The sequence below is a fragment of the Pseudochaenichthys georgianus genome, chromosome 2 (assembly GCF_902827115.2).
Source record: "Pseudochaenichthys georgianus chromosome 2, fPseGeo1.2, whole genome shotgun sequence".
In the NCBI taxonomy this organism is placed as follows: Eukaryota; Metazoa; Chordata; class Actinopteri; order Perciformes; family Channichthyidae; genus Pseudochaenichthys; species Pseudochaenichthys georgianus.
In genome coordinates, this window is record NC_047504.1 from 4754546 (window position 1) to 4769418 (window position 14873).

The window sequence follows — 14873 nt, forward strand, 5'->3', positions numbered from 1 at the left end:
TAGTGTAAAGAAAAGCGTCCAAAATATAATTAAACAGGTTAAAAAAAAAGAACTGTCCAAAACCCCAGGAAGAGCATCAGAGGAGGGAGGAGCTGCCATATTTTTAAATTCCTTCGAACATATGTTTATAATTACAAAGAAAAATTATTGTACGTTTTTGTTTTCTCTTACAAACAGACCAAAACCAAAAGAAGTTAATTTTACATGGATACAAAACAGAGAGAAAAGCAGTAAATCCTCACCTTGAATATGCTGCAAGCAGAACATTATTATTTTGTAGCTTTAAATATGACTGGAATACTAGTTTAATATTAATATTATTAAAACATTTATTTAAATAATACATTTTAAGCTTTAGTTTTAACCCTGTACGTGTTGCATGCTGCTATATGCTGTTTCGGCCAGTAGAAGGCGCCCAAGTTTAAGTATTAGAAACTTGCAGCCATTGCCTTTAATGAGAGAAAAATCGATTTCATTAAAAAGTAAGTTTTAAATGTTAAGTGCTAAAAGAAAAAGCCTAATCTTTGGTGATTAAAATATTATTCTTGATATGTATCTGTGTTAAGGAAAATATAAAGTGTACAGGCGTTTTCACTTTTATTTTGATAAATGTCTTTCAAGGAAATTCCCACGTGTGCGTAAAAATTAAACAATGTCTCTTTTTCATTGTTGTGAAACAGATAGAGTTACATCCGGATTAAAAACACTATTTGTCTTTTCTCTAATACGAGCCAGATGTTGCGTGCATGCTGTCACTCAACCCGAGCCCGACCAATCAGAGCGCGCCTAAGCTCCTCCCTCCCTCCTCCTCCCTGCCGAGGCTCTGCGGAGAGGAGGAGAGATCTCTCTCTTTCTGCTGGCCTCTCTCAGTCCATCGGAACCTCTCAGAGTGTCAGCCCGGCTCTACAATGGAGAGAGGGGCAATGCTGGCGGTGTGTGTGCTGTGCTGGAGCGGTATGGTGTGTGTGGTGACGGCCATCCAGAGGACTGACATGTTCCCGTACGGCTCTCTGAGCGGAGACCAGATCCTGGCAGAGGGCGACGATGAAACCTCCAGAGTGCTGTCCCTGCCCAGACCCGTGTACTTCTACGACTCCCTGTTCTCACAGCTATATGTAAGTTCACTTCATCCGCACTCATCTGCATGCTCGGTACTCTCAGAAAGTTATGCAATCAAAGCGTGAACACTTTTTGCAGGAGAGGTTTGCAGCTGTTGGATATTTTTATAGAGCGATTTATTAGCATGTGTAAATGAGAAAACTCTAGTTTTTCTTCTGGTGTAAAGTCTGTCAATCGATCATAAATTAATCCCCTATGCAGTATGTTAGAATAGTAATATATAATATAAATTTCTCGAGCATGTCTTAATTTGAAAATAAATGGATTCCACAACTGTCAAAATTGATTGATACTTAACAGATGTTGATCTGGTCAACTGGTGGTGATAAGAATAAATCGTGCTTGTAAATGATTCCCACTGCACTATGTATCAATATACACTTCTTGAGAAGGTTTCATTTAGAAATAAGTGAATCTCATGTCTGTGATTGATGGATTGATGGATTGATGGATTGATTGATTGATTGATTGATTGATTGATTGATTGATTGATTGATTGATTGATTGATTGATTGATTGATTGATTGATACATACATAACAGATGTTGATAGTCAACTGGTGACATTGACAAATCGTGCTTGTAAATGATTCCCACGGCAGTATGTTTGATTATAAATGTCTATATTGGATTTAATTTGAAAATAATATAATCTCATGTTAGAATAATTGATACACAATGTGATTAGGAATAAATAGTGTCTGTATCAAATTCCAGCTAATTGCTGTTAGCCCAGTGGTGGAAAGTAGCTGTACTCAAGTATTGTTCTTGAGTACTAATTCAAGATATTTTTCCATTTCAGAGGGATGGATATAACACATTTAACTTCTCTGCATTTATTTGGCAACTATAGATACAGATTCAAACTACTTATACAAACAAACAAAAATCAACTAATACACTATGTTGTAATACTATAGGCTTAGTACAAACCGCTGAGTGTCGCTTTGAATGACACTTGCTATACACATCACCGCTTCTTCATCATTCTTCATTACACGGAAAAATACACCAAGAGGAAGTTGAGTTGAATGTGGTTTGAATGTTTCTACATCCTTGAAGTCTAGGGGTTCATTATGTGGTTCTCGGGGTCCCTGAGGGGCCTCCAGCGGTGCCAACGGAGGTTCCAGTGGTTTATGAGGGGGTGCGGGTTCATTGGGAGGTTCTTTGGGTTCATGATGGTGTTTTACATATTTACAAGAAGATTATGTGTATGTAAAGACGTTCACTTCTTATTTTTAATGGGCTATTTCAATCAATACCTTCTAGTATTAAACTGCTTGTGGTGATTATTAATAATTGTCTCTCTTTGTCTATAGGTGGCTACCAACGGTATCATATCAGGCCAGGACCTGCCGATGGAGAAGCAGTACGTTGACGATGGCTTCCCAACGGATTTCCCCGTGGTGGCTCCATTTCTGGCTGACATTGACACCAGCGGAGGGCGAGGACAGATCTACTACCGCGTGACCGAAACTCCCAGCGTACTGAACAGAGTGGCCCAGGTCTGTGTGTCTATTGAATATCCATTGTCTTCATGGCGTTAATGTTGCTCCCTCGACTATCCCTTTGCAATCTGGTGTCATATTTGACGTGGGGGTTATTCCATCCGAAATTTGTATTTCATAATTCAAAATGGCTGCTTTCCGGGCATGCATTGCTAATGAAAACCAATTTCAAATATGTTCGCAATCATAAGAGCAATGTGTGTACCAAATTTCAAAGATGGGAGAAACTTTATGTGAAAACTCAGAAAATGACATGTTGAGATGAATACGTTCTGAAAAATAATTAACCACGGATCTGAATTCTTTCCTTTTGTCAGTTCATCCATTAGTTCAATCCATTGTACACTCCATCTTGTTTCTTTTTTTACTTCATTTCCATCATTCATTCATTCATCTGCTCACCCAGGAAGTGCATCGAGGGTTCCCAGATGCCAAATTCACGCCCACACATGCTGTGGTTGCAACATGGGAGAACGTGGCTGCGTACGAGGAGCCGACCCGAACCAATGGACCTTCAAACAAGGTAAGATGGATGGAGGGGTTGAGAGTTTTAGCTCCAGCCCCCCCCCCTGTCTCTCTGTGTCATGATTTATGACTGGATGAGTTCATCGTGTAATCCCACAACTATGTTTTGGTCATTGTGAGAGACACAATCCCAAATTCCTGGAGGATGTGCATCACTTGTAATCAGCCTGGGGTGGGGGGTCTATTTGTAATTCCCCTTCCCCTCCTAATCTGCCTCTTAACCTTTTCAAAAGGTCAGAGGTCATCTTAAAGGGTCATCAAAGTGCCCCCTCCCTGACTCGTTATCCCCTCACACACAGGTAGACACAAACATGCCTGGACCATTAATGCGTTCATGCTCTGTTGGACTTCACTTCCCTGTCTGTCTGTCAGCCACTCAACAGTTAATAACCTGCTTGACCATTAAAGCGCTCCTCTTCAGCTACACACATTACACTTAGTTTAATTAAACGTTTTACATTCTAACACAATTCGACTTTTCTTTTTGCTGTGGATGTTTTACGCAGTATGGCAGGAGAATCTTATTCCGACTAAAAACGAGCTAATGCAATACACAATAAACAGAAAGTAAAAAATCAATAATAAGATTAGTTATATTCGTGAGTACCAGTTTTAATGAGGCTAAAGCAGTGCTTTCTGAACAGTAATAAGCACCTGTCCCTTTCCCTTCAGGCAGCTATTCTCACTCGACATCCCTCTTTAAACTCTCCCGCGGCCCCCTGGGGAGGCACGCCTTACAGGAGGCGGGTAACACTTCAATTTACACATCCGTAATGTTCTAGGAATTCTCCTGGAAAAAGGCGTCTGATTTGTCACTAATTATAGGGGAAATTGGAATTTTCTTGCACTCAAAGCACAAGTAAACGCTTGCTTGTAGACATATGTCGCATTTTTAACATGTTTAGCTTACATAAAGGGGGGTGGCTCAATGAGACTAATAATCGTCATCACGATGAACATTAGCCGCCTTTAGCTTAGCCATGCCACCGTGATGCAGTTTGTTTATCGCCTAACGGTACGTTTTACTAAGAGCGATTGAATGTACACTTAACATGTATGCTATGTTGCTACCTTCCAGGGTTGGCCTGTGCAAACATGTAATCTCAACACACATCTTTCAAACTTAAACTTACCGTGTGCAATGCAGTCTTGACCAAACACTGTTACCCTGACGACATCACAATGACATTTTTAGGGTCATTTGTGGACCCATGGAAAGCTCCCTCCAAAGCGGCAGAGGACATTGTGCAACTGTCTTCAAAGGCTGGATTCATTTGAAGTGTATCAACTAACAGTTAATCCACGTTCTTTCTAATGAATACTACATGTGTTGTTCGCAGAAAAGAAGTGTCACCGAAAGCAGCACTGAAGACTTTGTTTGCCTTAGTCTTTAGGAGGTCTCCAAGTAAAGCACTGGACTTATCGATTAAACAAACAGTGCTTTGTTGTTCCTGGTTCGCAGCAAGTGGGAGGGAGGGATGAAGGGAGTGGGAGACTTAAGGAAATACCCCCAGGAGACCTCTGGGTCCTCATCTGTTTGTCCTTCTTCTTTACTCTCTTGGTCTGGTTTCTTTTATGCCTCCCCCTTTCTTCCTGATTGATTAAAAGCTAAACATTCAAACAGCATTGAGCTTCTTAAGACGCTTCTCAGGGGCTCTTTTTGATGGACTTTGAACCTCAAATATTGGAATCAAGTCCAACCAGTGTTCCTAATTCAAGACTGGTGTCCACCTACAGTATAGTATAGAGCACAATGTATTTCCATGTGCTAAGAAAGAGTGGTGTTGTTGTTCGAAAGGCTCCATGGTGCTTGTCAGATCGCAGCAGTCTGGGATTTGCTTCAGCGGCTCTTTCTTCGGACTGATAGCATCTTCCTTTGAAGCGATTAGCCAGAGGTGCTGGGTGGGGTGCTTTGGGGGTAGAGTGGTATGTGTGTGTGAACTGATTAACCTGAGGTGTGTGTGTATGAGGGGCTGGGGGAGGGGGCAGGCTGTGTGGTGTTTGGGGGTCGGATGTGGAGGTGCAGGAGGGAAGAGAAAACAGGGAAATAGAGGAGAGAAAAGTTCACATCCCCAAAAAAGAGTTGGATGAAATTAGTCCTAAAGAGGCTATTATCGTAATTGGAAAGTAATTGCTTCATTTGAAACCTATAACACACACTCTGTTGTATATCCTACCATGTAGCCCAATTTGCTAATGACCAGAGGTATTTACTCAGAGAATCTGGCCTTCTGTGTGGCGATGCTTTTGGAAGTGTCGACAAGGCTTTACTTTGAGCAGCATATTGCTAATCCTCCTTCACACGAGCACACCTGTCATGTTAGTGGAGCAGCAACTTCCCCCACCGTTAACGTCATTATTCTCAGCAACAGAAAAGAACCTCTCCATCCACCGAAAGACAAAGAGAATGTGCAAGAATGTCCATGTTAAAAAAAAACACGCTAACTTGCTTTGGTTTATGTTCAAAAACCTGCAAAACTGAAACCACTTCAGCATATGTGTGATAACATGATGACAAGTTGTAATCATAAGCCTGTCCATATCATTTTGAACATGTTAGTATGTTGATGCTACGTTAGCATATAGCTTAAAGTAACGCTTGTCTATGTATTCCCTACAGAGCTGCTAGCATGTCTGTATGCCAAATCGTAATATATTTATTTTACATCGGATAACTTGGAATATAGTAAGAAGGACGTTTTTAGGTTATGTTTATCTATGTTATTTAAAAGACAACGCAGTACAAATTAAACTTCATTAAAGAAAAATGTATATTAAATATACCCCTCTTCGGATCCAAAATAGCTACATCTAATGCAATAGTTGCAACATTTGAAAGGAAATAGTACTGAGTGATGTAAAAGGAATGCTACAACATACACATTATTGCACATCTAACCTCAGGTGCCCTTCCTGTGAGACATTCTTGTATATGAGCAGCAATTTCAAGTGGAATGTGATTTTAAATTTGACCACAGTAGACCATTTAAAAAAAAAAAAAAGATTTGTATCTAGCTTCCCCTGGAATTCCCTACAAAGTTATTTGTGCAAATAAGGAAAGTGTTGTAGGCTTTGCAGCATGTTACGCATTGGCTGTGGGAGGGTCAGGGGAGAGTGGATGAATGAATAAATGGACTCCTCTGTTAGATTCTGCCCTCTCTGCCTCTCATATGGCCTCCTCTCCTCTCTGTCTTTCTTCTTCTCCGTCTGTTTTCTTGTCTGTAGCACAAAAGGAACTTTTGTTTCGATTAGTGTTATTTGTTGTTTCTGGGGCCCCCTTGCAGTGACACAGGGGGCATCCCTGGAAATATGCTCATCCGGGGTTCAGAGCGGAGTCTTACTGAAATGCAGCTCTCATAATGTGTTGTTCTGAGCTTTTGCTTCGGGATTGATTTGTTTTTCAGCCAGATTCTGGTCTTTTTACAACATATGCAAAAGAAAAGGGTTTATAGCTCCATAATAGCCACTAAAACGAGTCAGAGTTTGACTTCTAAGACTTGGGATCTTGACGGCATCCTAATCACTAAGCCATAGAGCTCTGGTTTGTAGCTGCGGGAAAGACATTCATGTTCGCAAAACTTTAAGGATCTAAGAAAAGCAGCTCTGGTTTTATCCACCATGTGTTCTGGAGTTGATCAAAAAGGCTTTGCAGAGCGCTCATAAGCCCTGAAGTTGTACAATTTCCTCAAGCTTAAGACGAGCAGGGAATCCTTTTGAGCGCAGCGCTGAAGTTATAACAGGAAAGCCACCCCAAAAGATTGGAGCAAACGACAACAGTGAAAGACTGACCGGATTGTTCCTTGCCACAAGCCTCAGCCGTGTGTGTGTGTGTGTGTGTGTGTGTGTGTGTGTGTGTGTGTGTGTGTGTGTGTGTGTGTGTGTGTGTGTGTGTGTGTGTTGTGTGTGTGTGTGTGTGTGTGTGTGTGTGTGTGTGTGGTGTGTGTGTGTGTGTGTGTGTGTGTGTGTGTGTGTGTGTGTGTGTGTGTGTGTGTGTGTGTGTGTGTGTGTGTGTGTGTGTGTGTGTGTGTGTGTGTGTGTGTGTGTGTTTTGTGCCAGTTCCCACGCTGTAGGCAGTTCCGTTTGTAGCACTCTGGTGAGGTTGGCAACTGGCCTGCAGCTGCTCTCTGTTTCTTTCTCCCCGTGCAGCTGTTTTGCGGCCAACTAGCTGAAAAACCGGCAACCAACAAACAAGTGTTGCACATTCGCCCGGACCTCCCTCAACCCCCGTCTTTCCTCGGGATGTTCCTGCCTCACCAAAGTGGGATCCAGCTCGAGATAATTATAATGTCATTTAGAACATTTGTTACAGTGATGAGTCACTGATTCGAAACACAGGCACGATGGGAAGTCAATTAAACCTTTAGTAGTGCAGAGTAGACTAAACTATATCAAGGCGGAGCAAACCAGACCAATAAATATACAGATACTAAACACGACCGTACTAAAGTAAACTGAAAGAGAAATGATACACGCCTGCAGCTGCTGTAGGGTTTACAAAAAGTAGAATTAAGTCATGTTATGTTATATATGCAATAGTGTTATATATTTTATGTTATATACTTCCCAACTTCGATTGAACTAAAATGACCCCTTTTTAATGGGTATAAGTTCATATTTGTAGCAATACTTGTCCTTATTGTTGTAGCAATGACGGTATACCCAATATAAAAGCCTTTTAAATTAAAAGTCTGAACACAAAGAACGGAAAACATGCTTGGAGGCATTAAGGCTTCTATTTGAGTTTGCTACAAAAAAAATAGACATAACTTTTTACCCATACACTTTAATAGTTTTTAAAGCCATCAATTAAGGATAACTTTAAAAAGAAAAGATTGTGTTTAATTTTTTACTTTATTGGGACATTTTTGATAAAAATTCGGTGCCATACTCAAATGTAATCTAATATTGACTGAGAGAGTACATATTTATTTTGGATGAACTGTCCCTTTAAGCGGTTGGGTATTACCGCCCCCCCACCAGTTAATCCTAGCAGTCTGATGATGTTACCACCAAAACCTTGAAGGACCCCGACAACAAACATGTGTCGGTCCCGGAGACCATTAAGGCCTGTGCATGTGTCTGCTCTGCTAGGAGTGTGAGGACACTCTTAAAAAAAGGTGCAACAAAATGCCTTTCGGGAGGTCGAAGGTTGTGTGTGCTGTGTGTGTGTGTGGGGAGGGGGGGGGTTGCCGGAGCACACACACATTCTGAGCTACACACTGTCTGAAGGTCTTTGATGTATGTTGGCTGCTAGTTGTTGTCTTCCAGCTGTGAGTCTGTAAAGCACACCGGGACAGACTCGCACAGCAGATGACCACACAGAAAGAGAGAGCCTGAGTTATAGTTTGTCATATTGGGAAATTTGATTATTTGGTTTCTTTCCAAGACTTAGATGAGTGGAATAACCAGTTTCAAGTTTGTATGCTTAATATTAAGATAGAGCAAGCTTCGTAATGAGTGTGCAAATATGAGATTCTCCTCTTGTACTAAAATAAGCACATCTGCCTTAAAGTCAAGCATTGCATCGTACACACTTGAAGGCAACAGTCTGAGGTGGTCTAGAAAACTTCTTTGTCTTGTAAACACTACAATGGAACAAGGCCATTCTCAAATGCAGCCACTACATGTGGCATAAACATCATTTAAAAAACATTCTTAACGTGTTCTGAAGGTGTCTGTTCTTCTCTATCTGCGTGTCTCTTTGAATGAGTTTCAATCTGGCTGTGTCATGAACAATATGAAAAGTAACCCGAGAGAAGCAAAATATTGCAAATCATGTTCACTGAAGTAGAAAAGGATTGTTGTGGGTAAAACAAAGACTCTTGGGTGTGCTTCGCCAACCGCTTCTTCCTTTTCAATTCTGGAAAAACCCCAAACGTAACTAATGTGTTGGTCTATCGTGGACTAATGAGACTTTTGTCATATCGTAGGAAACAGAAATGTTAGATTTGGATGGAAACACACACTATTTCCTCTTGTTGTTTTAACTTTGTATAACTGTTTGGATGGAAATATGTCCTCTTCTCTGTCTCCCCGTACACCCTCTGTAAACCAGACCCCAACCCCCCGCATGCTTTCATCTCTCCCCTCGCCTTCTCCTCCGGGGAAAAAGGAGGGATAGCAGGAGAGAAAAATACAGACGTTTAGAAAGGATGTCAGGGACAAAGAAAAAAGCAGATCCCCTCTTGAGCTTCGGCCTCTTCTCCTCCCAAAGAGAGACAGAAAGAAAAAAAAAGACCCCCTCCCCAGTAATTACAAAGCCCGGAGGCTACAAAGTCCTCCCCGCCCACAAACAAGATAGTTTAAAGATGTTGATGTAAACAATTAGGAACACACACACATACATTCCCATGAGTGGAATATAGATGGAGGGACATCTGTGCTTGTGTGCGTGCTAGTATAAGTGTGTGTGTGTGTGTGTGTGTGTGTGTGTGTGTGTGTGTGTGTGTGTGTGTGTGTGTGTGTGTGTGTGTGTGTGTGTGTGTGTGTGTGTGTGTGTGTGTGTGTGTGTGTGTGTGTGTGTGTGTGTGTGTGTGTGTGTGTGTGTGTGTGTGTGTGTGTGTGTGTGTGTGTGTGTGTGTGTGTGTGTGTGTGTGTGTGTGTGTGTGTGTGTGTGTGTGTGTGTGTGTGCACCCCACGTCTCACATTGTAACGAGGTCTAGTTTGCCTGTACTAACATCATCGTGAAAGATGCCCAGACACACAGGAAGACAGCTGTGGAGATCAACATCTGGGCTGGGGGTTTAGAGACCGAGGGGTGTGTGTGTGTGTGTGTGTGTGTGTGTGTGTGTGTGTGTGTGTGTGTGTGTGTGTGTGTGTGTGTGTGTGTGTGTGTGTGTGTGTGTGTGTGTGTGTGTTCATGTCGCGTGTGTGTGTGTGTGTGTGTGTGTGTGTGTGTGTGTGTGTGTGTGTGTGTGTGTGTGTGTGTGTGTGTGTGTGTGTGTGTGTGTTCATGTCGCGGTGTGTGTGTGTGTTCATGTCGCGTGTGTGTGTGTGTGTGTGTGTGTGTGTGTGTGTGTGTGTGTGTGTGTGTGTGTGTGTGTGTGTGTGTGTGTGTGTGTGTGTGTGTGTGTGTGTGTGTGTGTGTGTGTGTGTGTGTGTGCACAGATAATCTGATTGTGTCCCTAAGGAAAACAACTTGGGATCACTCAGAGTCTTCCCCTCAGTCACCAAATCTGTGTTTTTTTAACCGTGGTTCTGGAAGACAGAGTGGGCCGGACGCCAACACATAAACGTCCAGAAGAAGTTCCACAAGTTCTGGTAGAAAAGGTGCCCTGACTCAGTTCATTTAAATCACCCTAATTTGTGCAAAAGAGATGTTTTAAACCCCAGATGCTCAGTCTGTTAATAATTGGTGGTGGTCGGCAGAAGGGGAGCGTGAAGGGTGAGAAGTCTCAACATGAATCCCAGCAGAGGAAGAGGAGGAGACAGAGGGAGGAGGAGGAGGAGGAGGAGGAGGAGGAGGAGGAGGAGGAGGAGGAGGAGGATGAGGAGGAGGAGGAGGAGGAGGAGGAGGAGGAGGAGGAGGAGGAGGAGGAGAGGGGAAGCGAGGTGTGAAGTGTTAATTGAGGGTGGTTAAGCTAGGCTGTACACAAAGACGCTTATCCCTCGAGCTGAAAATGAACAATATCTTAATGACCAGTGCCACGCTAAAGGTACTGCCATCAGGGGCAGACAAAAAGACATGTTGAAGAAAATCGGTATTTGAGGTGTGACGTGTGTATGAAGCGCATCGAAAAGCGAAGGGAAGGTCTACAAGGAATTATAAGCTAATTTCTTATTTCACAATGTCTGGAGATTTCATTATATTGTTGCCTGACGAAGGTGTTGGGGTTAAGGCTAGCGCGTTGTTGCAATCATGTCGCTGCTTAGTCAACAGCAAGGTCTTTTTCAGCGTTGGCTGACAAGTTCCCGATGACGATGCCATTTTCTTGATTTTGCCCATTCTTTGACTCGTTTGTTGAAATGATGCCTCTTCTTTACCCTCAGATATTTGTCTGTGTGCCAGCTGCAGGGAAATATCATCAACACTCCAAATCACTCGCCCTGCATTCTCTGTACAATAAGCAGTTCTATTCACACATGGGCTCCACCAGACATTACACAGACTTACCACTGGAGAGCTGATCGGGGGGGTCTGTTTAAAGTCCGGTCTCAATGATTCAGACATTCGAGCTGTCGCATACAGGTCCTCCGGTTAGTGTTAGATGAATTCAGGTGTACAGTCGTGTGAAAGAGACTATAGAATACAACTAGGCTATGTTTTAGCTGTTGGCTCAGTTTTGTCTCTGTTCTTATCTGATTGTGTTTCTTCTCTCTCGTTTGTTTAGGTCAATACCTTCCAGGCAGTTATTGGTTATGATGAGACCGATTCGTATGTCCTGTTCTTGTATCCTGAAGGTGGCCTGAACTTCTTTGCCACACGCCCCAAGGTAATTCGTAATGTCGGTTCGCTCGGATACTTTGCTACTGCAAAACGTCTAGGCATGCAGTCACAAGTGTAATGTGTATGTAACAGCTAACTATTTGATTTCCTCATTTTGCATTTTTCTTCTAGGAGTCTTATAATGTTGAAATAGAGCTTCCAGCTAGAGTTGGCTTCAGCAGAGGAGAAGTCACATATCTGATCTTCTCCAGAACTGAAGGGCCGTACTACAGCGCTACAAGTGATGAGCAGAGTGTGAAAAACCTCTACCAGTGAGTACAAAAACCTCAAGGTTGCTTATTTTTACAACTGACACAAATGTAATTAATCAGAGAATTAGCTCTGTGAAAGTAGTGGCGTGCAAAATAGCCAGAAGGAAACAACAAATATCTTTTAAATATTGTTATACGTAAAATGTAAAATATCTGAAAAAGACCTCTTTGTGAAAGGTATAGACCAATTTATAATGTTGTTGGCTATTTTTTTCGAAAAGGACGCACATTTTGTGACACAGACAGCTATATTTAGCTCTTCCAAATTGTAGACAAAGAAGAAAGTTAACTTTACATTTTAAAAAGAGGAAAGCAACAGCAGCAAGCGTTCAATCATTAGCTAGCAAGCAAGGTAACTAAGTAGCCGTTTTGTAATTTAGCAGTTACTGTTAGATGTTTTTGCAAGCTAAAATAAAGGGGGGGGAAGCACAGGTGTAATTAATAAAACTGATGACTAAAGTAACAATAAACCTGTGCGTTTAGAAATGCTCTGACACCAGACTGTTCTCTTTAGGGTTGGTAACACAGGAATTCCAGGTGTCTGGCTTTTCCATACTGGGAACCGGTACTCCTTTGACAACATTGTCCCTGCGTCCATTGGTGGCCAGCTGAACACTCCGCCGACCGGAGGACACGGCCTCTCCCTGGTAATTTAGTGTCCGTCTTTAATTCAGTGTATGTACAGTCAAGCGGTGTTTTGTGTGGTAAAACTCCTAACCCACACATGCGTTCTGCTTTAGGACACCACCACCCCCGAGTACAGTGACTTTGAGGAATATGAAGACAATAATTTTGACGGTGATAACCAGGAGGAGGAAGATGATTACCCTCATCCAGGCGGGGACCCTGACTTCCAGCCTGCCACTGCCGGTGGGGACCACTCAGCGCCCGTTCAGCCAGCGAGCCCCGATGCTCCCTCCTCGCCCGCAGAGGATTCTGGTCATCGAGATGTCCCGTTGACCTCTGAACCCAGGTACAATCCAGAGCCAGCAGAGAGGCAGTATTCCAACCCTAATCCTTCAGAAAGAGGACCAGAGGGACGTGATGAGCGGACTCAGGAACAGCAACCACAGGTAACGCATGAAATGAACTAACATGTTAACATGAAAGGATTGTAAAAAAGTAGTTAGGTTCATTTAGATGTGAAGATGGCCCGATGCTGTTATTACTAGCATTGTAAAGCTACCCCTAAATTGCAAACGTTGCAAAGCTAGACTAAAGGAATTCGTTATGTGACAAGAGACAGCTGCACTGTTTGCCAATCTGCAACAACTCTCATTGTGGTGTACTTTTAAAAAACAGGAATGTATCTGGCAGTGCTCTCAGTACTGAGTTTTGTAATACCAAACTGAAGTTGCAGCCACGTTTTGTAAATGCTGTGGTGACAATGGAACGCTTTTTCTGTAGAGTATAGCAGTGTAACAACGGGGAAAGCTGCGATCATTCAACCCTACATACTGTATGCGCCATGTAAAGTATGCACAGATCATAGCTCTGTGGTTCATAGCATCTGGAGAGAGTTACAAAATATTGGCTTGGCCCTGAAGACAACAGGAGAAAGGAGTCTGGAGTTAAACACAGTGTATTCCCTGTGCAGCTTCCTCTGGAGGTGGTGGATGTCTACCCCCCTCACAGAAATGAACCCAATCTTTCCCCTGGAGGTCACGTGGTCAGCGTGGATGAAGACGACATTGATTTTGACACCGGAGGTAAGAGACAAACTCTGCGATGTATACATATATATGTACATGTACTAATCAGCTCAACTGATGAAAGGATGGCCCTTTGAGAAACCTGAGGGTAACGTTACCTTGCCCTCCGCTGCAGAGCCGCTCAGCAGCTGGCAGTACAATACTGCCGTTGTGCTGGGCAGCTCCCAGGTGTGTGTGTGTGTGTGTGTGTGTGTGTGTGTGTGTGTGTGTGTGTATGTGTGTGTGTGTGTGTCCAACAGTCCCTCCCCTGCGACTTCTCCCTCAGGCTCTTGCCGTAAACAAAAAAGTGTTCTCAGTCAACTTGGCTGGTTACATAAGAGTTGAGAAGTCAAGTTCTTTGACTCAGCTTGGAGTGTTGAAATCCAAGGTTTCTTAGAAGAGGCCAAGAAAATATCTTTCACCGGAAATGAATTGAATGAAGTATTTTTGGAATAGGGATAATTTAATCTATCAGTAACTTGGCATGCACAGTTACAGTATTAAGTGTGTGTGTACATTCCTCAAAAAAAAGGCGTAGTTTACGAATAAACATGTGCACTTTTCTGCTGTGCTGTCATGGGTTTGATTTGTATTTAACTTAGACAGCACATAAGAGTCATTGTGATGTAAGTGTGTGGGTTTCCTTCCTGTGTGTGTGTGTGTGTGTGTGTGTGTGTGTGTGTGTGTGTGTGTGTGTGTGTGTGTGTGTGTGTGTGTGTGTGTGTGTGTGTGTGTGTGTGTGTGTGTGTGTTGTGTGTGTGTGTGTGTGTGTGTGTGTGTGTGTGTGTGTGTGTGTGTGTGTGTGTGTGTGTGTGTGTGTGTGTGTGTGTGTGTGTGTGTGTGTGTGTGTGTGTGTGTGTGTGAGAAAGCAGAGTGATTTGTCTCCTGTGTGTGCGGTTCCTGAGAAAATATCCTGACATCCTGTGTGTGTGTGTGTGTGTGTGTGTGTGTGTGTGTGTGTGTGTGTGTGTGTGTGTGTGTGTGTGTGTGTGTGTGTGTGTGTGTGTGTGTGTGTGTGTGTGTGTGTGTGTGTGTGTGTGTGTGTGTGTGATGCCCCTGTAGGATGATAGAATGCTGCATTCAGATCCCAAATCAGCCATTTTTGGAAAAAAGAGCAGGCACTTATTAGGTTAACTAATAGTTCTATTAGTACTATTAGTTTATTTGCATTTCAAATATTTTATCCCTAGTTTTTTATATCAGTACTAGTTTTTTATATCAGTAATGTTGGTGTCGTTTATTTTGTCTGTCTTCTCAGCAATGGTGACTGTCTCTTTTCATGCATTTTGTGTCTGTTTATTCAAAAAATAGAAATAGAAACGGAGCATATCACT

The 14873-nt window shown here is 42.6% G+C and overlaps 1 protein-coding gene across 1 annotated transcript in view; it reads left to right on the forward strand.

Moving 5' to 3' along the window:
* Positions 1 to 847: 847 nt before the first annotated feature.
* nid2a (nidogen 2a (osteonidogen)) overlaps positions 848 to 14873 on the forward strand; it is a 37868-nt gene continuing 23842 nt past the window's right edge. Inside the window, exons 1-8 of the mRNA XM_034098567.2 lie at positions 848 to 1115; positions 2438 to 2623; positions 3033 to 3149; positions 11482 to 11583; positions 11709 to 11848; positions 12363 to 12495; positions 12589 to 12921; positions 13446 to 13557. Of these exons, the coding sequence (XP_033954458.1) occupies positions 909 to 1115; positions 2438 to 2623; positions 3033 to 3149; positions 11482 to 11583; positions 11709 to 11848; positions 12363 to 12495; positions 12589 to 12921; positions 13446 to 13557 (1330 nt within the window). The 5' untranslated portion in view covers positions 848 to 908. The remainder of the gene's footprint in view (positions 1116 to 2437; positions 2624 to 3032; positions 3150 to 11481; positions 11584 to 11708; positions 11849 to 12362; positions 12496 to 12588; positions 12922 to 13445; positions 13558 to 14873) is intronic.